This window comes from Staurois parvus, unplaced genomic scaffold, assembly GCF_062004578.1.
Source record: "Staurois parvus isolate SC_StPar_1 unplaced genomic scaffold, SC_StPar_1.0 ptg000074l, whole genome shotgun sequence".
Classification (NCBI taxonomy): domain Eukaryota; kingdom Metazoa; phylum Chordata; class Amphibia; order Anura; family Ranidae; genus Staurois; species Staurois parvus.
The window spans coordinates 1,260,828-1,280,431 of NW_028317870.1; the positions used below are offsets into that span (position 1 = coordinate 1,260,828).

At 39.5% G+C, this 19,604-nt stretch overlaps 1 protein-coding gene across 19 annotated transcripts in view; it reads right to left on the reverse strand.

Annotated features, from left to right (window-relative positions):
• PLEKHA6 (pleckstrin homology domain containing A6) overlaps positions 1-19,604 on the reverse strand; it is a 605,411-nt gene that overhangs the window by 80,761 nt on the left and 505,046 nt on the right. For all 19 annotated transcript variants that reach the window (XR_016311607.1, XR_016311598.1, XR_016311596.1 and 16 more), the window contains one exon: positions 14,801-14,934. Coding sequence is in view for 3 of the 19 variants with exons in the window: in XM_089669394.1 (XP_089525520.1) it covers positions 14,801-14,934 (134 nt within the window). In the remaining 16 variants the exon portion in view is untranslated. The remainder of the gene's footprint in view (positions 1-14,800; positions 14,935-19,604) is intronic.

Sequence of the window (19,604 nt, forward strand, 5' to 3'; positions counted from 1 at the left end):
ATTGGTCTTCAATGCAGGAAGTGCCAGCCTTGGTCCTTTGTAGAAGAGGTCTGTGATGTGGGCCCTACTACTTCTACTAAGGGGGTGAGTGAGCTTCTACAATCCCGCCATCTTACACTTCAGCCAAGGGTCCTGAACCCCAATGGGTTAGTATTGAAGCCCTATCTTGTCATCCTTATGCTATCTTCTCTCTTATGTGGCTTCCCAATTGACTGCATCCTCCCATTTATGCCCTACATTATCTTATTCTTTAACAGTATGGGACAGGCTGCACATCTGTAAATCCGTATCTTCCCCCCATACCACCTTAGCTCCTGTTTTTTGTAATCCTGACTTTGTACCTGGGCTTGTGCTGTCTTTACTTCAGTGGTGGATCAATAAGGGCTTTCTACGTATCAGGGACTATTTATATGGGGATCGCCCATACTCTTCACAATATTTTCGAGATAAGCACCAACTACCCCCTAGTGAAATCTTTCGATATAATCAAATTATGTCCTTTATCCAATCCAAACTTAACGGAACCCTTAACACTTACCTCTTTCTTTTTTTTTTATTAATATTTTATTAAGTTTTACATTTTATCTCTTCCATCAATTAAAATTTCAACATATCTTATTCCATTATTTTCACCCAACATACAAAAAAATACAAACCTCCCCTTCCCCCCTCACTATCCCACACCTTGCCTTCCCCTCCCTCTCCCCCACCCCCACTTCTCAGCACCATTTTTCTCTCTTTTGGAGTCCTAGTATATTCATATATTCTTCTATCTTATTCAATTTCAGTTAATTTAACCTTCTTGAATGCCTCCTATTTTTTCCATTTCTCACAAAAACACTCCATTTTATCCTCATCTATGTGGTATAGTTCTTCCATCCTATATATATGGTCTACCTTTTTAATCCAGTCCGATATTCTTGGTGCTTCCTGTTCCATCCAGAATTTAGTAATCAAACCCTTTGCTGCATTAATATAGTGCAATCACCCAGAAGTTTTATACCTTTTAACCGTTAACTCTGTTCCGTGAAAGAGACATACTCCTGTGTCCTTTAATATTTTTATCCCAGTTATTTCTTGTGTCAAGTGAAGTACTTCTTCCCAATATTTTTGAATTTTGTGACACTCCCACCAAATGTGACCTACTGTGCCCTGTTCCCCACAACCCCTCCAACATAAAGGTGATTTATCCCTGTTTTGTTTGTGTACTATATTTGGTGTCATATACCATCTCGCCAAACATTTATAGTTCATCTCTACCTCTTTCATGCTCACATTACCGTGTGTTAACTTGTAAATCTTGTTTATCCTCCTCTATTTTTATTCCTAATTCCCTCCCCATCTCTCCATATATACCGGTGCCGTGTTTGTTGTTAACTTAGAATTTTATATATTTTCGACGTTCCATGTTTCCCATCTCCCCGTGTACTAAACAAATTTTCAAATGGATTCCATTGTTCTTTCTTCCTTAGGGGCCTTGGAAGTTTTTCTATGAAATGTTTTATTTGTAGATACCGCCACTCATCTATTTTAATGAACAACTCTCTCTTCTTCTTCAATTCGACTAAGGGGCAAATTTCCTCACCTTTCATTAAATCTATGGGCAGCACAGTGGCTAAATGGTTAGCACTTCCGCCTGGCAGTTCTAGGGTCGTTGGTTTGAATCCCAGCCACGGCACCTCCTGCCTGGAGTTTGCATGTTCTCCCTGTGCCTGCGTGGGTTTCCTCCGGGTACTCCGATTTCCTCCTACACTCCAAAGACATGCTGGTAGGTTAATTGTACGCCCCTTGAGGGTTAGGGACTGATGTGAATGTACAATATACTGTATATGTAAAGCGCTTCGTAAATTGACAACGCTATATAAGTACCTGAAATGAATAAATAAATCTCTTAATTGAGCATCTCCCTTCCTTATCCATGTCCCTGCAATCTTTTCATTCCCTGGTGGAAAAAAAAACTGTATCTACAATAGGCATCAAGATAGAACTAAATTCCCATCCCATCTGTTTGTGCATTGTGTCCCAAACTCTCAAAACAATTCTTGTGAATATACTTGTACTTTCCATCACTCCACGAAAGTGAGGTGGCAACCAAATTATCCTATCCAAATGTGTTTTACTTAAAGTGTTTTCTATATTTATCCAACTTTTCCCTTGTGAGTTATGTGTCCAATCAAAAATTTGTGCTATCAAAACTGCATTATATCTTCTGAAAACAGGTACACCTAAACCCCTATTTTCTTTGTCTCTAGTTAGAACTTCATAACTTATTCTAGGTTTTTTATTTCTCCATATAAACTTTAGCATAGTTTTTTTCATTATCCTAAAATACAATCCGGGCAGCTTTATTGGGATCATCTGGAATTTATATAGAATTTTTGGAACGATTACCATTTTAATTAAATTTATTCGTCCTATCCACGATATACCACCTATCCCAAATTTTTTCATTTCATCTTTAATTTCGTTTAATAATGGAATATAATTTACTTTGTATAGATTCTTCAAGGAGACAGCTCAATTTATTTCTAAGTATTTTAGTTCTTTTTCCATCCAAGAGAAAGAGAATTCCCTTTGCAAAGCCTTTCTATTTCCTCTTGGAAGATTTATATTCAAGATTTCTGTTTTAGTTGGGTTAATTTTTAAGTTAGAAAACTTCCCATATTCCTTCAGTGTTTTCATTAAATTGGGTAATGTTATCCTTGGGTTACCTACATAGAAGATCATGTCGTCGACATATGCCGCAACTTTATGCTCTGTCTCTCCTATCCTGATTCCCTTGATATCTGTATTTTTCATTATTTTCTCTAAAAGGGATTCTAAGGATAGGACAAACAGCAGCGGTAACAAAGGGCATCCCTGATGTGTCCCATTATACATCTTAAAGCTCTCTGTTATTTCTCCGTTAACCTTTATTGAAGCTGAGGGTTGACTGTACAATTTCCCTATCCATATTCTTATCCTAGGACCCATCCCCAGGACTTTCAGTGTATCCAAAATATACCCCCAGTCTACTCTGTCGAACGCTTTCTCAGCGTCTACCGACAATAACAATACAGTGAATTTTTCTCTTTTACTTTTTTGTATAAGCATTATTGATCTTAATCCATTATCCTTACCCTCTCTCCCAGGGACAAACCCCACTTGATCCATATGGATCCACTCCAGCATTAACTCCTTCAGCCTACTTGCCAGCACTTTTGCATACAGTTTGGTATCAATGTTTAGTAGGGATATCGGTCTATAACTAGAACACTGTGTACTATCTTTCCCTTCTTTTGGTATTATTGTGATATGAGCCTGGAGGGATTCCTCCCTCATTTCCATCTCCCCTCCCAATGCTTTCATATATGTAGTTAATTTAGATATCAATTGATCTTTAAATTTCTTATAGTATACCCATTCGGTCCTGGACTTTTCCATGCCATAGTACTCTTCAATGCACTATCGATTTCTTCTTCTGTTATTGGTCTCTCTAGGGATATTAACTGCTCTTCTCTCAATTTCGGTAACCCCGCCTCTTTTAGGTATGTCTGTCCTTTTTTTTTTTTCTTTCTTCCTCATCTCTTATGGACTGTTGGGGATTAATATTATATAATTTACTATAATAATCTTTAAACGCTTTTGCGATATTTTTGGTAGAATATTTTAGTTCTCCTTTGTTATCTCTTATTTTCTCTATATAGTTCCTACCTTTTCTTTTTTCTTTGAGCTCTCATTAAGAATTTTCCTGTTCTATCTCCCCACCGATATCTTTCACTACTCATCTTATTAAACACTCTCCTTTTTTCTTCATTAATTTATTTAGTTCTTCTCGTTTTTCCCATACCTTCTGCTTATTCTGTTTTATTATATTCTTTTTATGCACCTGTTCTAATTCAAAGAATTCTCTGTGAAGTGTGTTTATTCTCTCTTTCCTTTCTTTTTTCTTTTTTACCCCAATCGCTATTAAGATTCCTCTAATATATACCTTGTGGGCTTCCCATACAGTCACCACCGACACCTCCTCAGTCTCATTTCTTTCAAAATATAGTTCTACTCATTCAATACCACCACGCTGGAGGCAGCCTATAAGGTATTGTTTCGTTGGTATTGGGTTCCGGCTCGTTTGGCCCAGGCTAATCCCGCTTGTAGTGATCGATGTTTCCGGGGTTGTGGCCATCGTGGCGATGTCTTGCATATCTGGTGGTCATGCCCGAGACTGGTCCGTTTTTGGTCTCGTGTATTTGGCCTCCTTTTCACGTTGTTTCATCTATCCATACGCCGGGATGCTCGGTATGCCTTGCTTCATTGCCCCATACCGGGTCTCTTTGCTCATCAGCAGAAGCTGGCGTCCTATTTGTTTCTGTCGGCCACCAGAACAATTGCTCAGGCCTGGAAGAGTCCGTTTGTCCCTTTTCAGGGGGTGCGGGATCGTATGACCAATATGATGCTTAATGAGCAGATGTCGAGCATATGCAACGACTCCCAATGTAAATTCTCGAAAATATGGAAACCATGGTTGCAATATGCCTTTCCCATGCTTCCTTTGGCTAGTATGGGGATGTACTGACGTTAGGCACTGGCGTTTGATGGTGGCGCTCCTGGATCTCTGCCCCCTCTTCTCTTTTTTTTCTTTTTCTCTCCTCTTATTTCTCTTCTCTTTCTTTCTTTCCATTTCTGTTAGTTTTTTTGGGTGATAGTTGACAGTTGCCTTTAATTGCAGTTAGAATTTCATTACCGTCATTGTAACCTATGTGCCATTGATAGCCCCTGCGTGGGCGTACCTTCTGCCTTGTTGAAGTTAGAGCACTGTTTTTCTTTTATTATTATGTTTTTTATCTTATCGGTGCAATTGATAGCCCCTGTGGGGGCATGTTTTGTCGCCTCTGTTTTATACTGCTTAAAACTAATAAAAACTATTGAAATACAAAATATAGTTCTATTTCTCTTTTAATTTCTGTTCTGTTTCCTGATCCTGAAGAAGTGCCTCAATAAGTCTCCAAGTATTTATCTCTTTTTTTTTCTCTTCCCCATTTTAACCTTATTGTGACAGGTGCATGATTGGAGAGCGTTATAATTTCTATCTTTGCTTTCACCAATGACTCTATGGGGTTTATTTACTAAAGCTGGAGAGTCCAAAATCAGACTCCCTTCTGCATAGAAACCAATCAGCTTCTAACCTCAGCTTGTTCAATGAAGCTTTGGCAATGAAACCTGGAAGCTGATTGGTTTCTATGCAGAAGTGAGTCTGATTTTGGACTCTCCAGCTTTAGTAAATAAACCCCTATAAGTCTATGATCTAGCAATAAATAATCCAATCTTGAATATGTCTCATGTAAGTGAGAATAGAATGTATAATCTCTATCCCTTGGATTTTTTTATTCTCCACCTATCCACCAACTGACAATATTGTACTGTTTTCTTTAATTCTTTCAAGTGTTTTTTACCCTCTCTCAAAACATGAGACATCGAGTCAAGCTGTGGTTCCATGCAACAATTAAAATCTCCTGCCACAATTAGTTTACATTTTTTAAAATCTAATAGCTTCTTCAGTATGTTCTTTAGGTAGGCCTCTGATTTTTTATTGGGGCAATATATATTTGCCAGTGTACATTCTACCTCTTACAATTTCCCCTTTAAGAATAAAAATCTCCCCTCTGGATCCTCCATTTTATCTTCCAAACCCTTTGGCACGTTTAATTGGAGAGTCTGTATAGTACCATAATGGGTAGTGGTTAGAATGTAATTTCACATTTGTTTCTCGTATTAGATGAATTTCCTGTATAAACACTAACTCAATAAATCTTTAAGTATTTTAAATCTTTTCTCCCAGCTATTTAGCCCTTTAACATTGTAAGTCATAAAGTTAACCTCCACCATTATTATATATGTTTCCATTCTTTCTTTCCCCAGGATTCTCCTTAATTCTATTTTCTCCTTTCTTTTTGCTGAATATCACCCTTATCCCTTTAGCCTCCCTCCCCGCCCTAAGTTTCCCCTTCCCTCTCCTCCCACCCCCCCCCCCATCCCTTAGGCTACCTTTTTGCCTACAAAGCATTCGTGGTCCCTATAGCACCCTTGATTCAAGTTTAAGGTGGTGCTCTGACCACAAACGGTTCGCTAGCCACCTATCCTCCTCCGTGCCCTGTCGCTCACTATATCTACTGCGCCTTCGATGATCCATGTATATGGAAGGACTGAAGCAAAAGAAAGAAGCGGAGAGGGAAGAAAAAAAAATAACCCTCCCCTCTCCCCTCCTCCTCCTCTCTATTCTCTATTCCTCCTTCCAACTACCTGCCAATTTTCTTTTCCCGTGGCCCCTATCTCTCTTTCTTCCTCTTCCCACCCAGGTATTCCCACCCATTTTCTCTAATTCAAGTCTCTCACAAAAGTCTCTCATATCTTCAGGAAATCTTAGTCTTGCTGTACGTCCGTTTTTCCATCCGATCAAACACGCCGGGAAGCCCCATCTATATTGCACACCTTGCTTCTTCATCTGCTCTAATAATTGTTTCAGAGATCTCCTTCTTGTCAGTGTCTCTACAGCTAGATCCATATTTAATCGATGTTCTTCCTTTTATTTTCTTCCGTATCTCTTCTTTATCCCCAAAAGTATGGAATTGCACAATTATATCTGTTGATTTTTCTTTACCCTTTCTTTTTTTGAGCTTTCCTATTCGATACACACTGTCCAATTTAAGCGTCTTTGATATCGGTCTATCCATTATAGTATTCAAGATTTTACATATCATTCCCATTAGGTCTTCGCTGTGTGACATCTCTGGTACTCCTCTTATCCTTAGATTACATCTCCTATCCCTATTTTCTTGATCTTATAGCCTATATAGCAGCTTTCTTTGTTCTTTTCTCACTTCTATCGTCTGCTTTTCTAATTTCAAAATAGTTTGGGCCTGTTCTTCCACTTTTCCCTCTCTTTCTTCCACTCTTGCTATCATTTGCCCCAGATCTTTCTGTATTATCGCCATCTCTTGTTTTATTGATTTTTCAAGGCTTTGAAACATTTCTGCTATTTCTCTTTTGTTTGGCATTTTTAGTTCCTTTTCTTGTTCTGCCGCCTCCACTCTCTGTCCTTTTTTGACTACTATTAGCCATTTCCAGGGATAGTCTAGGACTGTCTTCCATAGTAATCTCCAGCACACTCCTTTCACTTAGTCCTTGTTATCTCTCTGGGGTCAGATTCCCCTGTGAGGGTATATATTTTTTAATTGTACCTGTTTGGGAACTCTTGGGCCCACCTCCTTTTGGCTATTTTATTTTGCATGCTGTCAAAGATTTGATTCCTTAACCAAACTCTGTGGAGTGGGTTACATTTTACAGTCCCGTATATCCCTTTAAATTCTCCTCCACCAGACTCTATATCTTCTGGGGACCTGTGGATTTACTTTATCTTCCTTTCTTCTACTCCCCCTGGGTGATCTCCCCCATACTTTCACTTTAGGTATAGTTCATTTCACACAATACAGTACATTACATTACACCTCAGCTCTCACACTCACCCTCCTGCCATCTTCTCTTTTATCTGAGGTGACTTCATGTTCTTCCTTCTATGGGCCGTGAGCTGTGCTTCTCACCAGCCCCTCCGTTTGTATTGTGCTTCTTACTTTATATTTTAGGGGGAGATTCCCCTGCTGGGTCCTGTTTCTTGATGTTTACACTCAGGGTTTTCCCTGGGAGAGCCGGCGTCTCCCTCTGCCTGGGAACGCCGGCCAGCTTCTTTTCCTCCTTGCGTGAGATTACGTGACCACTTCACGTCCTATGGGCTCTGATCCACCCGCTTCCCCGAACGGATAACCTCAGCCGTCCCACTGCAGCGAACCCCAGACGCTCTGTACTCCTCGCACTCTCAACTCTCCGACAGGCTCTCCCCTCACACAGGTAGGATATTACAGTTTTCGCAGGCTTCTCTGGCGGTTACAGGACACCATGAGGGGCAGGTGGCTGACTTGCGGAGAGCGCTCACATTGCGCTCTCCCTCACCGCCATGTCTCCTCCCTCCAACACTTACCTCTTTCGAACTTTCTTGTCGAGCTTCTGTTATGTTGAAAGGTTGCATATCTACTATATATACTTCCCTTATTAATCCAAAAATCAAGCTTCCTTACATGATGCAGTGGGAAAGGGACTTGCATATCTTCTTAGAACCAACTGATTGGCAAGATATGGCTTATGCTTTGTTCAAGATTTCTATTAATACTACACTTATTGAATCTAATTATAGAATGCTCCTGCTTTGGTAACTGGTCCCTACATGCCTTACAAAAATGTACCTCACCACGTTACCTTCCTGTTTCCAGTGCTGTGGACGGGAGGGAACTATGTGCCATACTTGATGGCAATGTCCTGTGGTAACTAGATTTTGGATCCGCATATTCAATTTTATTTACTCAGGAGTGACAGGAGTAAATGTCCATAGGTCCTCGGAGGTGGCCCTTTTTCAGAAATTTCTTGGGGATACCCGAAGGTAAACTGATTCTTTACACTCTCCTGGCTGCAAGTATTACGATAGATAAATTTTGGAAGCGATTGTGATACCACTTGATTATGTCAAAAATAAACTTAATTGGCTTATGATTAATGAGAAGCTCACTTGTATTCTTAATAATAATGCCTCAAAATTCAACAGTACTTGGGATCCGTGGATTCGTTATTTCTCTGTCCCTTAATGGGTTTGTGGTTGACCCTCCTTTACTTTACTCTTTCTTTTCTGCTCTTTTTCTTTCTTTCTTCTTCTTATCTACATTTTTGGAATTCCGACAATTCAATTTTGCTGTACTATATACTGGTGTCTGACTACAGGTTGATTATGCTTATGGTTATTTGTATATCATTCTGCACTATATACCAGATTCCTGTTTACTGTTGAGATTTATTTTCTTGGTCTGTAGACTGCACCGGAGGGACTCGTTGGTCCCGTACCCAATTGTTCAGTCCGATTATTTTCATCCTTTTATTTAACGCCTATGTCATTTATTTTCGCAAATTATTATTGTTTGAGAATTTTTGACTTTCACATTCGTTGGTCTTGTTGATCTGTATGTTGTTTCTTTCAATAAAAACATTGAAATATAAACTACTGATTTCACCAGTAACATCTGCAGTGGATCTTTGGTAATCTTTTTTAAAAAATAAAATTAAGCTGGTCAATGCTGTTTGAGGTACTGGCCTGCCCCTCTCTGTCACAAGGTCCTTTTTGACATGACATTGCTAGAAGTCTGCCTGTCCCTAAAGTTATATTGAGCTAGCTCCTGCCAGTGGTACATCCTACTAAGAAACAATCCAGGCCTTTTTTGAAGCAATCCACTGAGCCGCCCAGAATCAAATCTTGAGGGAGTCTATTCCACATTTTCACAGCTCTCACTGTGAAGAAACCTTTCCGTGTTTGGAGATTAAATTTCTTTTCCTCCAGACGTAAAGAGTGCCCCCTTGTCTTTTGTGATAACCTCAGGGTGAATAGCTCTACACTGAGTTCACTATATGAATCATTGATGTATTTATACATGTTGATCATATCCCCCCTTAATCTCCTCTTCTCAAGAGAGAATAAATTCAGTTCCTCTAATCTTTCCTTATAGCTGATCTCCTCCATGCCTCGTATCAGTTTAGTTTCCCTTCTCTATACTTTCTCCAGTTCCCCAATGTTCTTTTTGTGAATTGGTGCCCAAAACTGAACAGCATATTCCAGATGAGGTCTTACTAATGATTTGTACAGGGGTAATATGATATCTCTTATCAACATTAAACCTCATTTGCCACATAGTTGCCCAATTAAACAGTGCAGTGCATTGAGGTCGGCTTGTAAGTTGAAGACATCCTGTAAGGACGTTATTCCACTGCACACCTTGGTGTCATCTGTAAAGACTGAAATGGTATTTTTAATCCCAGACCCTATATCGTTTATAAATATATTAAAAAGGAAGGGTCCCAACACTGAACCTTGGGGTACACCACTGACAACCCTAGACCATTCAGAGCATGAATCATTAACCACTACTCTCTGAATACAATCTTTTAGTCTTTTAATTTTAGATTTTTAATCTCAGACCCTATATCGTTTATAAATATATTAAAAAGTAAGGGTCCCAATATTTAAATAATATTTTTTTTGCTGCTTCCCGCCCTTACCCACTTTTTCCTGGAGTAGTACTCACAGGAAGAGGACAACAAGGACCAAAGGGGGATTGATATGAATCTTCAAACAAAATTCAACGCTGTCTTGTATTGCAGCATCATTTCTAGCCGCCAATATTTTTTACACAGTATGCAGTGGCATCTCTACATATATTAAAAAAAAAAGGAGGAATTTTTACTTGCCTATAAATGTTATACCTTGGAGAACATTAGAAGACACAGGCTGGTTATTCATTGACCCTGGTTTATACACTGGTACCTTCAGGCAAAGCCTTGCTGAACATGCTCCCTGGGCATACCCCTATAACCCTAGCTCTGTTGCTGTGTTACTCTGCTTTGCTTGCTAAAAAACTGAGGGGAGATTGGTCTGTGTCCTGTAGTGTACTCCAAAATACGGAATTTACAAGTAAGTCAAAATTCCTCTGATTGTAATCATACAATACAGGACACAGGCCGTATATCCATAGACCCTAATCTAAGCAAAGAATAAGAAGAGTGGGTAACAACAAGGCAAACAAAATGGACCCAATTCAGAGTGTTTCTGCAATAACCATGCAGCTAAAAACAGCATCCGCAGGACCTTGGATGTCCACTTGGTAGAACTTGGAAAGGTATGAACTGAAGACCAGGTGGAGGACTTGCAAAACTGGGCTAAAAAGACTTGATGTTGGATTCCCAGGAAACACCCACTGATCTAATGGAGTAAGCATGTAAGACTGCTGGAGGTGTTTTATTCTTTTAAGTGTAAATTCTTGGGATGAGATGTTTTATCCATCTGGTAATAGTGTATTTTGGGGGAGGATTTCCTTTGCGAGGCCCTAATGACAAGTCCATCTTTCTTATAGATTCTGTGGCTTTTAGGTAAACTCTGACAGAACTGACAACATCAAGCAACTGAAGAGCAATCTCTTTGGGGTGCTTATGTGCCCCAACACGAGGAGGGAAGGGATATGTGTTCAGTGAGATGGAAACCACCATGTGTAAAAAGAAAGGTAGGTATTGGCTGTAAGTCTACTTTGTCTTTATTGTAAGGAGCCATTCCTGATCCTTTACAGAGACGCTAATTCAGAGACATGTCTGATAGATGTGATAGCCACAAAAAAGGTCACATTCCAGGACAGATTATCCAAGAAAATTTCCCTGATGGATTCCAAGGTTGGTTTGTGCACTACAAAGAAATAATTTAATTTCTCAAGGAAGCACAGAGTGCTGTAAGGGTGTTCTGAGAAACACTTTGAATAAAGGTTTTTACAAGGGAAAATTGTCCATTTTGTTTTAAAAACAATTCCGGCTTCAAGTTAAAACCTGTCCCTTAATCACTTCCACACGGCCTATTGTAAGTGGGAGCGCTCCCATCCTGGGTGGACATCATATCCACTCAGTATCGGACTGCGCTGCAGCACGATCTGTCTCCCGCTGTTCCAGCTAAAGAAAAACAGCCCCAAAACATGATGCTGCCACCACCATGCTTCACTGTGGGTATGGTGTTCTTTTGGTGATATGCAGTGTTGTTTTTGTGCAAAACATATCTTTTGGAATTATGGCCAAAAAGTTCAACCTTGGTTTCATCAGATCATAACACATTTTCCTACATGCTTTTGGGAGACTTCAGGTGTGTTTCTGCAAAATTTAGTTGGGCTTGGATGTTTTTCTTCATAAGAAAAGGCTTCCGTCTTACCACTCTACCCCACAGCCCAGACATATGAAGGATACAGGAGATTGTACCACACAGCCAATATTTACCAGATATTCCTATAGCTCCTTTAATGTTGCTGTAGGCCTCTTGGCAGCCTCCCGGACCAGTTTTCTTCTTGTTTTTTTTCATAAATTTTGGAAGGACTTCCAGTGCTTGGTAATGTCACTGTTGCCATATTTTCTCCACTTGATGACTGTCTTCACTGTGTTCCATGGTATATCTAATGCCTTTGAAATTCTTTTGTACCCATCTCCTGACTAATGCCTTTTAACAATGAGATCCCTCTGATGCTTTGGAAGCTCTCTGCAGACCATGGCTTTTTCTGTAGGATGCGACTAAGAAAATGTCCGGAAAGACCTACTACACTAGAACAGCTGAGCTTTATTTAGGGTTAAGCAGAGGCACTTTAAATGATGGCAGGTGTGTAAGCATGATTTTGAATGTGATTGCGTAATTCTGAACACAGCTACATCCCCAGTTATAAGAGGGTGTGCACACTTATGGAACCACATTATTTTAGTTTTTAATGTTTACTCCCCCCCCCTAAAAGATTTCAGGGTTTTTTTTCAATTGAGTTGCAGTTTATCGGTCACATTAAAGTTGGAAAGAGTTCTGAAAAAATGTATCTTTGTCTCACCTTTTTACATCACAGAAACCTGACATTTTAACACGTGTGTGTAGACCTTTTATATCCACTATATATGGTGTAACTAATATCTAGCTTCCCTCAGCAGATCCCAGGGATAGCGGTGGAAGTGTTTATTTCTTGGACTCCAGCCACAGAGACCATACTTTTTTTTTAAATTTTTTTTGGGCATCCCTTATGTTTACAAGTTAGTTCCTACAGCTGTCGATCACGGGGTCCTTGATGGAGATTTCCTGCCGGCACCTGGCGATTGCCAAAGAACACTGACAGGGGAGAGGTTTGTATGTAAACAATACAGAGCTCTAGCCTGTCAGCACCAGCACACTGTATTGCTCTGCTACGCAGAGCAATACAAAGCAAAGCAGCCTACTTACACAGTAAAGCACACACAGACAAAAGTTAAACAGCACACAGTTAACCCTTTGATTGCCCCAGATGTTAACCCCCTCCTGCCCAGTGTCATTAGTAAAGAGAGAGTCTATTTTACGGAAGAAAATTTGTGGGAGCCACACCGGGCAGTTTTGCAGAAGATATAGAAGCTGTGGCATCCATACCATCTTAACTAACAATCATGGGAAGGGCTAACTTAAAGGCAATTTACTCCAGGTTTTGCTGGTTTGTTTTAACCTATGGAGTAAGGGTTTCAGATTCCATTCTGCTTAATCATGCACTAGCGGGGTAATCATGACCCCTAAATATTTAAAGGAGGTAACTGTTATTTGGTTTGCTATGCGGTAGGGGGCCTAATGGTAAAAGGATTGATTTTTCCCAGTTAATAGTGAAACCGGAATACAAACCATATTTAGTAATAATTGATATTACTACTCCTAGGAGACACCTCATCTTCACTAACTGCAGTAAAGTATCATTAGCATATATAGTACTACTGTATCCTCATTCGTAGACCTAATGAAACCAATGATGTCAGAGGATTGGAGGACAGCTGCTAAGGGTTCCAGGGCTATCATAAAAAAGGAGGGGTGACAGAGGGCACCCCTGCAGGGATTAAATACTTATATTATTCACTGAACTGCAACTCAATTTATAACATTTGTATCATTTCAGGACTTTTGGTTGATATTCTGTCTCTATCATTAAAATACAACTATGATAAAAATTACAGACCCTTAATTTCTTTGTAAGTGGGCAAACTTACAAAATCTACAGGATCAAATAATAATTTACCCCACTATAAGTATTTAGACAACATTTCACCACAGCAGGGCCTGAATATTGTTTTTCTGAAAAATGAATACCGACAATTTCTCGAGCGACTTTTTTACCGGTCTGTATTTCTTAATTGGCAGATATACTTCTGGAACTTTGTCTGTGACTGATATGCATGTGTTACCATGCTACCCATTGTCTTTCAAAACGAATTTCTTTACCCTATATTTTGTTCAATATAAATAAGAATTTATAAAAAAGAATAGAACACAAAATGGTGCACAACCATACGACATAGAGCATGAGCTTGTCAGGAGTGTCTAGTGCTTCTGATCCATCACAGCTGCTGGTCCTATTCCAGCATCCTGGTTTTGGCTGTGACACATTCTCCCTGTCTGTCTGTCCACCTGCAGGGTGATTGAAGTGGTGATTGGTCCCTGGGTGGAGACCAAAACTGATTTAAGCCAGCTAAACCTGCAATCTCATGCCGCACCCCTTTTGAACATTGTCACAGCCTGTATATTATTCCAAAAGGGGGAAAACACATATCTCTGAAATTCTACCTGTGCCACAAGCCAAACCAGAAAGGTAGCAGGAGTTTAACAATTGCCTGAGAAACTAGTGTAAGGAGGAGGGTTTTGGGTTCTTGCAGTACTGTACTGGTTTTTCAGTTGGTTGTAAAATGGCTAATGTCTTTTAAAATATAAACCTGTATCGACCATACAGCACTGAAATGGGTATCAAAACCTATGCATTTTGGTCCCTGTAACTATTATATAAATATCATAACTGTAATATTTGAAATTGCATTAGTTATTACATTAAACTAAAACTACATTTGCTTTTTGTCCAATTCTTTGCTTATTATAACAAACATATTCAGGGCATTTTTAAAAACAAATTACCAAATAAAAACCTCATTTGCAAAATCAAATAACATTAAAATCATATTAGTACAATAATAATGTTAATAATCATTCTTAAGTAAACTAGCACATACCAAAAATTAACTATCTGCTCTGGTCACGAAAGTTTTATTACCTCTGGATATGAAGAGATAATACTTGATACTGATACTACATTTATATGCATGCATTTGTCTATTATAAATATATGTATAATATTATAAATATATATTTTTTATTTAATGTGTTTCTAACCTTGCTTTTGCGATAAGCGTTTTTATCCGTTCCACCTTCCTCTGCTTCTCTTGCAGTTCCTCTGGGCTTAGTGGGTTCTCGGGTTCCATGTCAAGGTAACGCTCTGGAATTAACACCTTGTTTGGTGTGGACAGCTGAGACACAGAAATGGGCATACAAAGCGTGATATATACAGTGCAATTCATGTAGATCTAATAGAAGTCCACATATTATAATATTTCATATTAAAATAATAGAGTAGAGAAAGGGTAAACTCCTGCTTGTTAATGTTTTGCCAGCTATGCACTATTGGGGAAAGGTTCCTTCACTTTTTGTCCTATATGAAGAAATTCCTCTTAGACTGCTGTCTCTGAAACAAACACCCCCCCCCCCCCCCCATTGGAATATTTCCCCTCACCTCTTGTTCTGGGGACAACTCTAAAATCCTGGATCCTCACTCTCTTTATAAATGACAAAGTACAAAGAGAGGAGTGAATCACCCCAATGGTAATACAGGCATAAAAAAAAATTTAAACAGAGCATAATTCTTTCTCGTGTAAGGCAAAACCTTGTTTTTTTTAAATGTAGTGTATACTTTATAGCGTATTTAAAGTATAAGTTTGCCTTTCAGGGAAAAAATAACGAATGCACATAGTTTCAAAGTCAATCCAGTTCAGCAATTAAAATAAAAAAAAGTTATAATCCTACACCCACAGTTGTTCCAGAGGAAGGCAAAAGCATGATCCAATTTGCTCCTGCAGAGGAAAAAATTGCTTCTTGATCCCCTGAGAGGCAGTCGGATAGTCCCTGGATCAACTTTACCTATAAATGTTAGTATCTAGTTATATTCTGTGTATTCAAGAAAGGATCCAGGCCTTTTTTAAAGCAATCCACTGAGCTGGCCAGAACCAACTCTTGAGGGAGTCTATTCCACATTTTCCCAGCTCTCACTGTGAAGAAACCATTCCGCATTTGGAGATTAAATGTCTTTTCCTCCAGGCGCAAAGAGTACCCCCTTTTCCTCTGTGATGACCTCAGAGTGAATAACTCTACACCGAGTTCACTATATGAACCACTGATGTATTTATACATGTTGATCATATCCCTCCTTCATCTCCTTTTCTCAAGACAGAATACATTCAGTTCCTCTAATCTTTCCTCATAGCTGAGCTCCTCCATGCCTCTTATCAGTTTAGTTACCCTTCTCTGTATTTTCTCCAGTTCCCCAATGTTCTTTTTTGTGAATTGGTGCCCAAATCTGAACTGCATATTCCAGATGAGGTATAACTAATGATTTGTACAGGGGTAATATGATATCTCTCTCTCTGGAGTCTATACCTCTTTTAATACAAGAGAGCATTTTGCTCGCGTTAGAAACCGCAGCTTGGCATTGCATTCCATTATCAAGCTTGTGATCTACCAGAACTCCCAGATCCTTCTCCACCATTGATTCCCCCAGTTGTACCCCCCCCCCCCCAGTATATATGGTGCATGCATATATCAACATTAAACCTCATTTGCCACATAGTTGCCCAGTTAAACAGTGCATTGAGGTCGGCTCATAAGTTGGAGACATCCTGTAAGGACATTATTCCACTGCACAGCTTGGTATCATCTGCAAAGACTGAAATGGGATTTTTAATCCCAGACCCTATATCGTTTATAAATATATTAAAAAGTAAGGGTCCCAACACTGAATGGTCTAGGGTTGTCAGTAGTGTACACCAAGGTTCAGAGTCATTAACCACTACTCTCTGAATACGATCTTTTAGCCAGTTTGCTATCCATTTACATATGGATTTTTCCAAGCCTGTAGACTTTACCTTACACATTAGCTGTGTGTGGGGAACTGTGTCAAACACTATTGCAAAATCCACGTATAACACATCCACCACCACCCCTCTGTCCAAGGTTTTGCTCACCTCCTCATAAAAAGAAATCAGATTTGTTTGACAACTTCTGTCTTTCATGAATCCATGCTTTCTGTTGCTTAACATTTTTTTCCAGCAAGAACTCATCTATGTGGTCTTTTATTCAACTCTCCAGTATCTTCCAAACTCTAGAAGTTAAACTAACAGGTCTGTAACTTGGAAAAGATTTTGACCCCTTTTAACATATTTTTGGAAAAAAATGTGTCTTTACTATTTTTCCCTGCAGGAGCCTACAGAGCATTCTAGGTACAATGTCAGGCTCCTGCACACATTTCTTCCAGCTTTCTTGCTTGCACCTGTGTATCGGCTTTCAGTTTGAAAAGTGTCAAAAAATGTCAGTGGACTACAAGGATTTTCCTCGCAGTCCATTGAGAACAACAAACTACCTGGCTGTTGTGGAAGATGGGACTTGTAGTTTATTAATTCACAGATTGCTGTGAATTAATGGCATGCCTGTGCAGGTGGAGAAGATACCCCATCCATAGTCACATGGGCAAAGGTGAGGGGGGTGAGTGGTGCATGAGCTAGAACATGATACATGTTACACCCTACAGGTGTAATACATTCCAAAAGTGAACATATCCTTTAAAACTAAAAACAAATGTAAAGGAGTTCTATGATGACACCATACACTTTTATTTTATAACATCAGCATTGTAATAACAACACAAACAATAGTAATTATTGACAGTCCAATATAACTTTTATGCTGTGAGTACTGCCTGTCTGATGGCCATTTCCTTCCACAACTTTCTAGATTCCCTGCAAACTTTGCAGTCTCTGCCCTGCTTTTTATTTTTTATTTCTAAGGACTACATATCCCATGATACTTTGCTGTCCCAAGCTGTACATTTATGTACTTACTGTGTGCCCTGAAAACCCTCCTCTCAGCACCTCTGTAGATCAGAAAGCAGGCTCTGTGAATTTTGTTACACAGCAGTGCATATTCACAGGGCATAGTAAAATTGTATTGCAAAATTCATGGAAACAAATGTGCAGTATTCTTCAAAAAGTAAGTTTACAAACTTCAGAATCATTCAGTTTAATAAGAGTAGGCTAGAAATAATTGAAATGTAATGTAAAATGAATATAATGACTTTAAAAGAGAAAGTATGACTTTTTTTTTTAAATCATACTTACCTAGGTGGATGCAGCAGTGATCCGATGCTGCATCTGTTCCCTGCCGGCTCTAAGGGTGAAAACTGAGCAATCATACACCACTGATTGCTCAGTTCTCCCTGCAACTCTGAGCAGAGAATGATGTCTGTCAGTTACCACTGTCCGCTCTGCAGCCTCCCCCCAGTGCTCACTGGAACGCTGGACTGTGCAGGGAGTGCGAGCAACTGATTGCTGAGAGGCTGAGCCAGCTGCATGTCCAAGCTTCTGGGTGGACCCTGACCATATGGTCGTGATCCTTCCCCAGCCTAGACCAGCTCTGTGACATCAGCCAACAGCTAGCTTTAGCTTGCTGTTAGCTGAAAATGGGTCACAGGAGTACAGAATAAAGTGCACTCCTGTGATCCACAGAAGTCCAGCCAACCTAGCTTTGGCTGCACTTCTCTTTTAAATTATGATCATAGATATACTTTAATATATGGCAGTTTACCAATCTTTAATCCAGTATCAGCTGGACTAGTAGATTTAGATGAACTTTACAAAATAACAAATTGAAGCTCTTTCACACTGGTACGTTTAGTCACTAAACACATGGTATGTATTTTTTAACACTGTATCAATACATTTTTGATTGCATTCCTGTTAAATTACAATGGAAGATGTATTTTTGGTGTACTTTTGAAAAGTAAATGGTAAATGGTTTGTATTAACCCCTTTAGTTCTGCTTTAACACATCAAGATGTGCAGTAAAAGTGTCAGGGGGTTAATACCTTTCCAAAGGTCCTTTGCTGGCATGGGCTTCCTAATCTTTGGCTGTCATCAACTGGTGAGGGATGGCACCACTCCTGCACATGTGCAGGAGGAGGAGGTCGTCATCCCAGCACAACATAGAGAATCGCTCAAGTGCTGTAAGCTGAGCTGTACATGCAGTTTACAGTGCCAGAGAAGACAGAGAGCAAGCAGGGACATTTCATTACAGAAGAGACAACTTGCTTGCTGCTTTTTTTTTTCACAGTGGGACTTCAGTTCTGCTTTGAAAGGAAGTGAAAAGTACCAGACTTACTAGCAGGATGAATACTGAAGTCACTCCATCCAAAACTTCATGCTTTTTAAGTTTTAATTAATTTATATGTAGATAAATGTATGTTCAATCATCTAGTCCATTCCTATTTACTTTTGACTGCTGGTGATTGTAGTTGTTTTATTTTCTTCTTTGGGTCTTGCTAAAAGCTTTTACTTTTTTAAATCAATTTTTCTGTCACTTTTTAAATAGCATTTTTTTTCTTCCTTTCCTTGACTTCTTTCAGTCTGCTAATTAAGGGGAGGGGTTAATTGGTCACAGGTGTTACAGGTACTATATAACTTGCTGTAGAGCTCACTCTGAGCTTGCTCATTCTTGAGCTTTCCTGTATTTTGCTTGCTGGACCTTTGACTAAGTCGAAATTTGATAAGTGGAGTTATAATCTCCTGTGTTCAACTCCAGTTTTTAACAGGGGTCTACTAACCTGTAAGTGACAACTGATATTTCCTATTAATATTGTAACTGGGATAATATGTGCTAGCAGGGTTTTTTGCAGTGCACAGTGTGCCGCATGTATGCAACAATGGAGCAACAGCTCCAGGATGGATACCGCTGCGACAGATGTGAGCGAGTTGCCCTTCTGCAAACTTGCATTAGTGATCTGGAGGAGCAAGTTGCAACACTGTGCAGAACCGACAACCTTGAAAGGGGCCTTCTGCCCTCTGAGCAGGTAGCTAATGGGATTGATGTGGAAGGT